Source organism: Chrysemys picta, chromosome 3 (genome assembly GCF_011386835.1).
Source record: "Chrysemys picta bellii isolate R12L10 chromosome 3, ASM1138683v2, whole genome shotgun sequence".
NCBI classification, from domain to species: domain Eukaryota; kingdom Metazoa; phylum Chordata; order Testudines; family Emydidae; genus Chrysemys; species Chrysemys picta.
Window position 1 is genome coordinate 189251328 of NC_088793.1, and position 13340 is coordinate 189264667.

The 13340-nt window shown below is 45.0% G+C and overlaps 1 protein-coding gene across 27 annotated transcripts in view; it reads right to left on the minus strand.

Moving 5' to 3' along the window:
* The window catches only part of USP34 (ubiquitin specific peptidase 34), a 280867-nt gene that overhangs the window by 113218 nt on the left and 154309 nt on the right, over positions 1-13340 (minus strand). For 20 of the 27 annotated variants that reach the window (XR_010599944.1, XM_042857217.2, XM_065589647.1 and 17 more), the window contains 3 exons: positions 4811-4942; positions 3181-3236; positions 2970-3090 (listed from right to left, as the gene is read on the minus strand). Coding sequence is in view for 26 of the 27 variants with exons in the window: in XM_042857217.2 (XP_042713151.2) it covers positions 2970-3090; positions 3181-3236; positions 4811-4942 (309 nt within the window). In the remaining variant the exon portion in view is untranslated. The remainder of the gene's footprint in view (positions 1-2969; positions 3091-3180; positions 3237-4810; positions 4943-13340) is intronic. The other 7 variants (XM_024099851.3, XM_065589646.1, XM_024099849.3 and 4 more) reach the window with 3 other exon arrangements.

Below are 13340 nucleotides of genomic sequence, written 5' to 3' on the forward strand. Positions count from 1 at the left end.
CCACATCCTGATCTCTAAAAAGTACACTGAGTGAGATCTTCTATAGGTCAATGTACTTAACCAATGATATTCAGGACCTTTTCATTCTTCAAAAATCCATTTTAGTAAGAATACTGGAATACATGGTTTCTTGGAGTTAAATCCTATTATTCTGACACCAATAGGAGAGTTTGTCCAAACTCTTGCACAAGCAAAAAGGGTGTAAGTTCTGCAGGAGGCTACGAGAGGAATATACCACCTTGCCACTCAATAGCCAAGTCATCAGGCTCAGGTAGTCTGAATAGGAAAGCCTACCTCTCTCACACACTTGAGTACATGAAAGAAGACATTGGAATTTTTTTTCTTTTGAGAGGGATGGGGCCAAGGGTGGGAATTTGTGGAGATTTTTCAAAAATTCTCGATAGGTGAGGGTGACCTGCCTGCTGAATCCTACATGTTGAAGACCACAGTTCTACCATTGCAGAGTAGTTTCTGCAGGAGTCTCGCTGCTGTGTAAAGATGGAGAGCTGTCAGCATCTGAGCCACTTCCCACTGAGTAACAAGGGTCTATAGGGCAGGGTAGTAGTGGGACGTCTACCCTTTTGTAACTTGCAACTATTGGCCTTTTGCCCACGCTATTTTATTGATTCTGCCATGCTGGAAGAGAGGAGGAGAGGAGCTTGGCAGGTGCTCCTATTCAAGAAACAATGACAAAAAATGGACATACCTTCACTAGAATAAAAGATGCATTTTTAAAATGTTCGCTATTGTGTTCAAAATACACCTTTCTTCCTAGTGTAGATATGATGAACATAGTCTCCTAGAAGAAGGAAGGCAAAGGAGCAAAAGTACCATTCGCTGCTGCCCCAGAACTTGATTTTTAAAAGATTGGTAATAACAGATAAGGTAGCAGCACCAAACCATCACTTTGTTTGCATGGACAAAGAGAGAATCTGAAGTGAAGTGGAAAAGGAGTGGCCACATCTCAGAATCCACTGGACAAGACTGAGCTGCTGTCAATATTTTTCAAAGAGAGAGAGAGTCCAAATGTATCACTCTGGAGAAAAGTTTATGATCAAGCAATCCTGCTCCATTCTGTTTCATGGTACTTAAAAGGGAAACTGTCCATTTGTTTCACACCAACACAGTGAAATAAATAGACACAGGCTATTTTATAATAGGCAAATCAAATAGTAAATTATAACATTTTAAATAGTTTTTTTTTAAATTATATTGGGTCAAGACTTATTTTCAAATAATCTGTTGGGACCCTGGTCTTTAAGCAAAAACAAAATTCTGCTTTAAAAATCATCTGTTGTGGCTGCTGCTCTGACCACATTCAGCTCTTCTTCAAATCCCGTTATTGGCTTCCCCTCAACATACATATAGCTAAGGTCCTTCTCTTTAGCTTCAAGGCTCTGCACAATTTTACTGCTCTCTCCTTGTTTTCTTTTAGTCCTCTCCTCACTCCTTTGTTTTACCCAACCTGCAGAACTGTGCCTTCTGTGTCCTCCTCCTTCCCATCTTCTCTCTGTACTGTCTTCCAAACTGCACTTTATGCCTTGAATTCCCACCCTGACCTGGTTTTCAACTTCTTTTCCTTCAGATCTCTCCTTAAATCACACTTTTCCCAAGAGGCCCATAAACTGTAGTCTTCTCAAAGTATTGTTAGCAAAATGAACCACAAAAAACCCCAAAACCACATAAATTCATTATAACAAAATTTGTTCTAATGAGAAGTACTAAATTAAACTCCTTAGTTACTTGTTTTTTTACCTATGCTATCCTCCCATCCTTCAACTATCTGCTGTCTATTTAGACCGTACTATCCTGATGGGACAGATCTATCTTATAACTCATTTATAACACAAGTATCACACGTATGAGATTACATTAATAAGTAGAAATACTGTTATTACTGAAAACTAGTATTACATTAGTGAATGCCCAAGTTAGAAAGAGATTATTATACATTCAGATAATAAAATTACCAGGAGGCATTTTATGTTTGTAAATTAGAAAAGGGGACTTTGAGCTAGCCAAATAGGATTAAATGCAGTCACATATATGGGTCTAATTATTGACTGAAACCTCATCATGGACTTGATCCAAAGCCTAGTGAACTCAATGGAAAGACTCTCACTGATTTCAATGAGCTTTAGATTTGCAGGTCTCATGTTTCATACGTGACTCTGTACATCGCTTCCATAGCCAGACCAAAAGTTTGAACAAATCACTGAAGAGTAGAGCAAAAGTTGTGCGCACGAGCTTTGCTTTTTTATTTTAGGAATGGAATTCTCAGTCCCAACAAGCCAAGCTGCTATGCAAGCTGGTCATGGCCACAGGGAAGGATCACAAACGCAAGCCCACTGCTTCCTCAGCCCATGTAAAAGTTGGGCCCACTGCATCTGTGCAGCGCATAGATTCCCTGGTATTATTCCTGGCCTGTTCATAATGACATCTCATCAGCAGTTCTCCACAACATGTAGGGATGGAAAGAATGGTACAGGATTCTTGTGACAGGTGTCTGCTCCTGTCCATGTGTGCAAGTGACTTTAAAGCTACTTTAGGATCTTCTACAGGTGCATGGGATGCCCCAGGATTTGGCCAAGGAAAAACAGGTATCAAATATTTTGTAAGAACTTGGAAAAAGCTGAGCAGCCCTGAAAATGCTTTGAGATAATCAAAGATATAAATAATACATACATACATACATAAAGGATCTGCAAGAGACAAGAATTTTGTTCTGAGGTTAAAAATGGCTAGAAAGAGAGGTGTGTGTGTGTGTAAAATACACATTGTATTGCTGTTTTTTAAAATAAAATAATCCAATTAGGAAAATGTGTTTCTGTCAATCATCATATGACAAAGGAACAGTATTTATGCAACCCCTACACTCAAGAGAGTAAAACAAAACTTAAAATGAAGCAGTTTACAGTAACAGGAGGTAACGTTAGCTATTTGGCATTTTCCAAGTACTTTATTCTTACCTGTCCTTCCCGGGAAAATTTAAAAGGTGGTTTGTGTTTAATAACACTCGTTGCAAGCCGCAGGAGCCCTGTAAGACCATCATCTTCTATGTTACCATCTTGATGATCAAGGATTTCTCTGCTATACAAAAAAAAAATTAAGCTCTATATGTCCCATTAAGAATACATAAAATACAAACTTTAAAATAAAATTAACATCACCAAATCTTACCTTCGAATGCAGTCAGCGAGGTGTCTTGCTAGGGCATCTAAATCAAGCAGTGTTGTCTGAATTAAAAATAAAGGAAAATGGAATACCAATACAAAATAATCATACATTTTATACACTCTTGGTTGATTCACAAACCAAATTAAATAACCTTAGTTTGCAGCTAAGCTTTGATTTACTTGAGATGTGTGTTGCTGTGGGTGCTCCACTTTAGGTGAGCATGCACTCTGCACTTCCGATTGAAGATTTTTGGTAGCAAAGCCTGTTCAACTCATGCATGTACCCTACACATCCTCGTGCCCCATACCAAGGCTATATAACGCTGTGCAGGTGAACTGCTCTCAGTTCTTCTCTACCACAAAGTCCCACAGAGGAAACTCCAAAGTAGAGGGGAAGGAGGGTGGGTAGTGGAGCACCCACAGGGACACACATTTTGAAGAACTCCAGTTACTGCACAAGATAAGTAACCTCTCCTTCTTAGAGTAGTGTCCCTGTGGATGCTCCACTTCAGGTGACTCCACAGCAGTAACCCACCTAAGGAGGTGGCAGGTTCAGAACAGAGTCCAGCACTGAAGAAAGAACTGCGATGCCTACTGCAGCATCCAATCTAGCAGCGTGAACCGATGCATAATGGCTGGGGAAAAAAATACACTGAGCTCCACGTTGCAACTTCGGACATTTCAACAATTGCAACATCTTTGAGTAGGGCTACAGACAGACTATGATCTAATAGAATGCGCAGTTACTAGTAGGGGAGGCTGAGTATCAGTGAAAACACAGGAGGCAATAACGCACCCAGAGATCCATTTAGAAAATCTGTGTGTGTAACCTCCATTTTTGGAGGTTACATGCCTCCTGTAGATTCCTTCCTGCTATTTAAAAGCACATTTTGTACTGCTAGTGAACATGACTCCTCCTGTCCTGAGAACCACTGAGGGACCAGGCGTGGAACTGCAGAACATTCAGGTCATGGTGAAGCATCTGAAATGGATCCTGAGACAACAGTTGAGAATTGATTGGCATAGAAGGCAACAAGTGATTGTGATGAGATAAGGAAACCAAACTTGTCTTGGCTAAGTTGGTGCAATCAAAGTTACACTGGCTTGGTCCTGATTGATCTTGTTGAGATCCTTTAAAAACAATGGAGTAGTGGATATGCATAAAAAAGATCCCTTGTCCATGTAATAAGAATGGCATCTCCTAGAGATTGGGAATTGAGTCCTCCTCTGGAAGTTCTCCTCTGCAGAATTTCCTGCACTTCATGTTGGCTCCAGTGGCAAAAAAATGAACCTCTGGAAATCTCCATGCTAGGAATATTTTGTTGAGGACTCGAAAGTCCAACTCCCATTTATAATTTAGGGGGGAAATGTCTGCTGGTCATCTGCCAAGATGTTTTGTATATCGGAAGGTAAGAAGCTGAAATGAGTGACTTGTTTTTGATTACGGGAAGAGTGTAGCACCAAGCTTTTCTGACCACTCTTAACTCTAGCAGATTGATGTGCAAGCGTTGTTCTTGTGACCATTTGCCTTGGGCTGTGTGAGGACCCACATGTGCTCTCCATCCCAAGAGGGAAATGTACAATGTTATCAGGACCATGGGGGGACTCTGCATAAATGGGATTTCTGCACAAACCTTTAAGAAGGATTCTTCCACCAGATGAGTGGCTGAAGGACCCAGCTGGGTACAGGTACCTCCTTGTTCAGACTGTGTTTGTTGGGTACACAAACTGTCCTGAGCCACCGCTGGAGACAGCAAAGATGTAACCTGGAGTTTTGTGTTACAAAAAACACAAACTGCCATAAGCACTAGCAGTTGCAGACATGTCCCTATTGGAACTTGTGAACTGAGCTGAGTCCTATGGATAAGGTTTTTCAGAGTGAGGAACCTGTCAGGAGGGAGATAAGCCCTGCCCATCACCAAATCCAAAAATGCTCCTATAAAAAGGATAGGGGTCAAGGTTGATTTCTCATTTATTTGTAGGCCTAAACTGTGGAACAGTGAAGTTGTTGTTGAACTGCTGACTGCACTTCCTGATGATATCAGCATTTGAGGAGCCACTCATCAAGGTAGAGAAACACTGTTTTCCAAGATGTTGGTGGTGGGCAGCTATGACCACCATGATTCTTGAGAAAAACCCGTGGGACAGAAGGAAGGCTGAACAGTAGGACCCAGTACTGGTAGTGATTGTGATCAAATGTGAAATGGATGAATTGCAATGGGGAAGTAGGCATGTTTGAGGTCGAGAGTTGCAAACCAGTCCCTGGACTCTAGGGAGGAAATTATAGCTACCAGGGACATTGACTGCACTGCACCATTACGCAGGGAGGGGAGGAGGGAGCAGTTGTCCAGCTTGCCGGGGGGAGAGGGAATAGCACTTTATGGCCAGGAGTGGGGGAGCGAGGCTCAGAAGCTGCTGCAAAAGGGGGAGTGGGTCAGTGTGGCAATGCTGACTCATCTCCAGTGACCGGAGGCTGGGAAGTTCAAAACACGAAAAAAGCCCCTTTTTCCCAGACCAGGCAGAGCTGCACCCACCCTCCTTTCCCTTAATGTGGCAAAAAATACAAGTTTTAGTCAGGACCTGCTGTGGGCTTTGCGCTAGCCATTCCTTTATAGGGAAGCTGGGAAGGAATTTTTTCCTCACCACCAGATTTGGCTTAGGTGGAAAGGGAGGGGAGTTAGGCTATGATGTTGCAACTCATTATGTAAGTCTGGGGCAGATGTCCAGTGCAGGTACTCTATAGAGAAAATATACAGGGACTGGATAAATGACTCGGTAAAGGACTTAAAAAGGAGATGCTTGTTAAAGGAGCGAAGGGGGGGGGGGGGAAGGCTGGGGCTTCTATGACTGTTAAGGCAGAGAGCTAACCCCCTCTTCTTATACTCCACCTTACCCCTTGTTCGGGGGTGGGTGGTAAGGTCCCAGCAATGGGTTGGCTACAGGACTTGGATGGAAAAAGGAGGCGGCTGTCAGAAGGGTAGATATTGAATGAAAATGGCGATATCTGACCTGTACACTTTTATCTGTCGGGTAGTCCCGGACACCTAATAATAAAGTTGCAGCCTGATTAAAACCATATCAAGTGTCTACTGCCCTTCTTTTGGTATAGTTGGACAATGTCCTGATTTTCAGATGTCTGACATACTTGTTCAATTGTCTGAAATCTAGTAAAGACCTCCAACACCATTTTTCTTCGGTATCAAAAAATATTTTGAATAGAACTCTTTGCCTCTGTGTTGAGTTGGAACTGGTTTTACGGTCCCTAGACTTAGGAGCACTGTCATCTCCTGTCTCAGCAATTGATTGAGAGGGGTTCCTGAAGAGGGATGGGGAAGGGAGGTAGAAGGACAGGATGCAGGTAAACTAGATAGTATAACCCAAAGTAATGGCCTTCAATACCCATTTGTCTGATGGCATAGCCTCCCATGCTTGCTTCCATACAGCTAAGAAACTCTATTGAGTGACAAGCTTCATTAGGTCCTTGAATTGCCAAAAGTCATCAGTGGTGGCATTACTACCTCGATGATGAGGAACATCATAATGTGAAGCCTCATCACATAATGATGAGGAAGCAATATTTGTAAATGCGGTCACTTCCTTTTCTGTCCTTGCCTCTTGCTCCTCAAATATGTCCTCTGCTGATTCAGAGTGGAGGGAGAGATGGACAATACCAGAGAATGAGGTCTTCTATGTTCCTTATGAGACTGAATCAGGGCCCCTCTAAATTGCTGGCAGTACATTGCCCAGAGGTCCCAATAAGGCCAATGAGCAGGATCATAATTAAGGCTATGATTTAGTCACTGAGGTTGTGGAAGTCATGGAATTCATGACTTCCAGTGACCTCCATGACTTCAGCGGTCGGGAGCTGCAGGGTCCCCCGCCACTGGCAGGGGCCGGGAGCTGCAGGGTATCCCCACCGCCTCTAGCGGTCCCCACATCTCCCGGCCAGTGTGGGCAGTGGGGTACCCCACAGCTCCCGGCTCCCGCGGATGGTGGAGAACCCCTGAGCTCGTTTGCAGCGGTGGGGGAACCCCCAAGATCCCGGCCACCGGCGGAACCCCTGAGAGGCCGGCCGCCAGGGGCGGCAGGATGGAGGAATCCCCGAGATCCCAGGCAGTGGTGGCAGGCGAACCTCTAAGCTCGCGGTCCTAGCGGGCCTCAGGAGCTGCAGGCGGCAGGGGTACCCCGCAGCTTCCAGCCCCTGTGGGCGGTGGGAGAACCCCCGAGTGCCCCGCCACCGCAAGCCCCCTGAGCTGCGGGCAGTGAGGGTACCCCGCAGTTCCTGGCTGACACAGGAGCCAGGAGTATCCCACAGCTCCCAGCCCCCATGGACAGCTGCAGGCGGCTCCTCAACCCTGCGCAGCTGCCCCACTTCAGGCGTATGGGGACCCACTGAGCCTCATTTTGTCCCTGATATGTTTAGTAAAAGTCACTGACAGGTCACGGCTTCCGTTAATTTTTCTTTTTTGCCTGTGACCTTTCCGTGACTTTCACTAAAAATATCCATGACAAAATCTTAGCCTTAATCATAAGTCATAGCGCAAGGTATAGATCACTGGTCATCCCAAGTGTTAACAGGCAGAGGTCTGGTATCCTGACTTTTTGCATCTGCAGAGGAGAATGTCTCCTGGAGTAAACTGAACAGACCTGAAGCGGAAGTCTTGCTCCAGTGTAGGCCCCTGTGCCTCTAATCAGAGATTTTAGGTAGCTGTGTCATTCGGCCCACATATGCGCTCGCTCTCCCTCCCTTGTGGTGTGCCTTGAGATTACCTAGCACTAACTGGGGGTGAATCACCCCCATTTTCTTCTCTACTGCAGAGTCCCATCTTGAGAGCTCTGAAGTAGAGAGGAGGAGGATGGGTTGTGGAGTACCCATAGGGACACATATCTCGAAGAACCATCGTTACTGTACGAGTTGAGTAACTTCCTCCTCTTCAAGTAGTGTCTCTATAAGTGTTCCACTGTAGGAGACTTCACAGCAGTATCCCCCATTGGGAAGCTGGAGCTTCATAGTGGAGTCTGTTATTGCAGAGAGCACAGTGGAGCTGAAGATGGCATTGTAGACTGAGGCTCCAGTGATCACATAATGTTCCGTGAAAGTATGGGCACAGAAGTCCAAGTTGCTGCTCTGCAAATTTCCGAGATAGGGACATCTTTAAGGAATGTGACCGAGGTAGAGATCAGTGTGGAGTGCATATGGATTCCAGATGGAAGGGACAGGTTGCGCCCTTGATAAGAGTGATGAATGCAACCGGAGACCCATCTGGATAATCTTGGAGCTGATATTTAGGAGTCTTTGGATCTTTCCACTAAGGAGAGGAAGAGCTTAGGAGACTTTCTGAAGTCCTTAGCCCTGTCCCAGTAAAATGTCTAACATCTCATGTGCAAAATCACCTCCCTGCTGTCACAATGTGTGTTCAGGAAAAAACCTGGAAGATGGATTTATTGATTCAAATGAAAGGCAGAGGCCACTTTAGGGAGAAAGCTGAGATGCAATCTCAGTATTACTTTGTAATAAGTCTTTAAAAAGACCGTGAATGGTGGATGTGCTATCAAGGCTGCTATTTCTCCTACGCATCTAGCTGAAGTGATGGCAATCAAAAATGCTGTCTTCATGGACAGGTGTAAGAGTCCGCTCGGACCGGTTCTATTGCCCGTAGGCATAACAGATTATCTAAGCAGGTTCTCATGAGAAGGGTCCCTGAAGAGGGACAGGGAAGGAGGAATGGAGAAGGGATGTGAACTGAATGGTGTAGCCCTCGAAAATAAATCTCTAAAACCCATCTGTTAGAGGTTACATTCTCCCAACTGCTGTAAAAGAAAGTCAGGCAATTTCCGAAGGGCAGGTGAGTAGATGGTAGTGGATGTTGAAAGACATGGTTGTTCGGGTCCTCAACCAACCTGTCAAAAGTGCTTAGAAGAAGCAGTCAGAGTTCATGGATTTTGGTGCTGACAGCTTCAGCTTTTATATCCTGGGCCTCTTTTGCTGCGGCTCATAATAGCATTGTGATAGTGGGTATTGGGAAGTGATCTGTGTTGCAGTTGAGAGCCATATTGCTTCTCTTTTGTTCCACAGTTTAGATACCCAGGGAGCGCAACCTGGCATGGGAATCCTTCAGGGTGTGGAGAGAGGCATCAGGGTTTTATCAGCGAAGAGCTTGGGCCCTTCGAACAGGAGATCCTCAACTGTTGTATGCATCTCTTTTGGCAACCAGGTATAACCAGGAAGCCTGCCTCATTACCACAGCCATGGAGACCAAAGCCATGGAGACCAAATGGGCTGAGGTGTCCAATGCTGTCTGTAGCGCAGTTCTGGCCACTAATTGGCCCTTGCTGACAATGGCCTGAAACTGCTCTTTTTGCACCTCCAGTAAATGTAGAAACAATGCCCTGAGTTTCCCATAATTAATAAAATCATATTTGGCCATGACAGCTTAATAATTTGCGACCCTGAACAGTAATGTCTCTGACTAAAATGCCTTCCTACCAAAGAGAGCCAGTCTTTTCCAATCTCAATCATATGGGTTGACTTAATATGATGTTGTTTGCCCCATGTATTAACCATGTCTATTACAATCGAGTTGAGGGTGTTGGGAGGGATGTAATATTTCTTGTCAGCTCTCTTGCACATCAGTGCAATGCAGGGTGGTGACTGTCAGATGACTTTGGCTGGATCTAGAATCGCCTTGTTAATGGGGAGGGCGATTCTGGATGAGGAGGAAGTATGTGGGCTATCAACCAGTTTGTGATGAGTATCTGCCACCTCCTGTAGGGGAATTTGCAGCTCATCCACCACCCTCTTTGTAAAGATGAGAAGGTTACCGATCTTGTGCAGTAACTGAGGTTCTTCAAGATGGTTGTCCCCGTGGGTCCTCCACTTTAGGTGTCTTGGCGCCATGTGCTTGTAATCAGAGATTTGTGGTAGCAGTGCCCGGTTGGGCCACACACACGCCATACCCATCTCGTGCCACTCCGAGTGGTTATATAGCAGTGCGCAGCCAACCATCCCCGAGTTCCTTTTTTACCTCAGAGAATCGACTTGAAACTCCGAAGTAGAGGGAAGAAGAGTGGGTAGTGGAGCACCCACAGGGACAACCACCTCAGTTACTGCACAAGATGAGTAAACTCTTCTTCTTCGAGGAGTGTCCCCGTGGGTGCTCCACTTTAGGTGACTGTTGAGCAGTGCGAGGGGAGGGGCTTTGGTGTTGGTCTATTGATGATGGAAAACACTATGTCCAAACTGAGCAGCTGCTGCTGTTCGTTGTTTTAAAGCATAGTGTTTAATGAAAGTACGGGCTGATGCTCTAGAAATGTCAGTGATAGGTACATTACTGAGAAAGGCCACAGATGTTGCTAATGCTCTGGTGGAGTGTGTGCAAACTCCCAGTGGAAGTTGCAGATTGTTGTTTTGGTAGCCCAAATGGATACATCCATATATCCATTTGGATAGTCTCTGTTTTGAGATGCTTTGGCCCCTTGAGCATTCTGTTATGGAAAAGAATAGTCTAGGTGATTTTCTGAATGTTTTTGTTCTTTTTATATAGAAAGCTAATGCTATACGAAGTGTAGCATATGGAGTGAGGCCTCCCTCTCATCAGTGAGTGGCTTTGGGAAAAATATAGGTAAGTAGATGGGTTGATTTAAATGAAAAGGGGAGGCGACCTTGGGTATGAATTTAAAATGCGGCCATAGGATTACTTTATCCTTAAAGGATGTTGTATAAGGTGGGTGTGCCATTAGGGCACCTAATTCTCCCACCCGTCTTGTGGACATGATGGCAATGAGGAAAGCCACCTTCACTGATAAGTGAAACAAAGAGCAAGTTGCAAGGAATTCAAATGGTTTTTCCATGAGATGGCATAGAACAACGTTGAGGTCCCAGATGGGAGTAGGGTTTCTTAGTGTGCAATAAGTGTTTTCTATGCCTTTAAGGAAGCGTTTAATCTTCAAGTGAGTAAATACAGTGACTCCGTCCACCTTGTCATGGAAGATGATCATGGCAGCCAAGTGTACTCTGATGGAGCTTGTGGATACACCAATTCCAAAGGCGTATTGCCACTGTACACAGGGAGTATGATCGTGCTGCTCCTTCTTGGCAATTTATATAGAACATGCATGCTATATTGTCCGTGAGGATCTTGATGACATTATTCTTGATTAAAGAAATAAGTGCTTGCATGCATTTCAGACTGCCTTTAGCACCAATAAGTCTATGTGCAGGTTGGACTCCGCTGGAGACCAGTGGCCTTGGATCATATTGTTGTGTAGATGTGCCCCCCAACCTACTAGGGAAGTGTCTATTGTGATTGTCATGGTTGGAGCTTTCTGTTGGAAAGGAACTCCTGAGCAGACGTTCTGTGGTTGTGTCCACCATATTAGCAAGTCTTTTACCCTGCGTGGCATTGTGAGGCGTTGGTAGAGAGAATGTCTGTGCGGTATATACGCTGTTTGAAGCCAGGCCTGCAAGCATCTCAGGTGGAGCCTGGCATGTTGTACAACGAAAGTTGTCACCGACATATGCCCCGGGAGTTGTAAGCATGTTCTGGCGGATGTTTGTGGGCTGTCCATCACTGTTGAAATTAGGTTGACCAAAGTGAGGAAGCATTGTTGGGGTAACATTGCTGTTGCTGTGAGATAATCGAGGTAGGCTCCTATGAATTCCAACTTTTGGACAGGAACCGGTGTGGACTTTTGTACATTTATTTGCAGTCCTAGGTCTGTGAACAGGGTTATTGTGCTCTGTGTGGTGTTTATTCCTTTTTGCTGTGTTGGTGCCCTTATCAGGCAGTCGTCTAAGTATAGAAATATCGTCACTCCTTGTCTGTGGAGGTGAGCTGCAATGGCAGCAAGAAGCTTGGAAAAAACTCTTGGGGCCATGGAAAAGCCAAAGGGTAGTACTCGGTATTGGAAATGCTGTTTCCGTACAGTGAATGTTGTGTTCTCATGAATTTGTTGAGTTTTTGTTAATTTCTGAGTTAGAAAGTAATGGGAATAAAAACCTCTCCCCGTGTTGTGATGGTACGAGTTCCACACCACATAACTGTACAAGGTGGTTTATTTCCTGTTGTAAGGGTCCTGGAAGAGGGATGGGGAAGGGGAGTAGGTAGGTGGGATAGAAATAATGGGGATGGAGTAGCCCTTCTGGATAATCTCTAAAACCCATTTGTCTGTCGTGATGGTATTCCAGACTGGGTAGTATGGTGACAGACGGTCTATGAATGGGCAGGGGACCATTTCTGGTTCTGGAATCAGAGACTGTGGAGTTCTCATGCCCTCGACCACACCTTCAAAATTACGGTCTGGAGGTTGATGGTTGAGACATCAAAGGTTGATCTTGGGTCTGTTGACATCGGTTTTGTGTGCAAATAATTTCTGACCTTCAAAGGGTAAGTCCTCAACCATGGCCTGGACCTTCCTTGGGAATCCGGAGAGATGGAGCTAGGATGCACGGCACATGACAATTGATGTGGCGATGGATCGTGCTGCCATGTCTGCAGAATCAAGGGAAGCCTGGAGGGCCGTGCTGGCGATGAGAGACCCTTCGGAAATGTTTGCTTTGTACTGTTTCTTTTCTGTCATGAGGCACATTTTCAATAAAGGTTAACATTTTGGAGAACAGATTGTGTGTATATTTAGCCAGCAGGGCTGCATAGTTAGCTATGTGGAACAGAAGCGTAGCTAAGGAATAGGCTTTCCCCATGAAAAGTTTTAGCCTTTTCTAATGGGGTCGTTCAGGACTGGTGTTGTTTCCCCCTTTGATTGACCACCTTCACCATTAGGGAGTTTGGTGCATGGTGTGTGAATAAAAATTCAGCTCCTTTTGCTGACACAATACTTTTTGTCAGATGTCTTACACGAAGGTGGTGAAGTAGCAGGAGTCTACCAGATGATTTTCGCAGGCTCCATAATAGCATCATTTATCAGCAGGGCTATCTTTGCTGATGGGGATGCCTGGAGTATGTCAGTGAGCTTATGTTGGGCTTCTGGTAGCTGTGCCAACAAAATGTCTAGGGATTCAGCAACCCTTTTGAAGAGGTCCTGAAAGGATCTGAAAGCATCCCCCCGTAGTAGGGGGTGATGGCATTATGGTTTTGTCTGGTGACGAAGATGAGATGTGAGTAGGTGGCGAAGTGTCCTGTTCGGCTGTGTGCTCAAGTTCCTCAG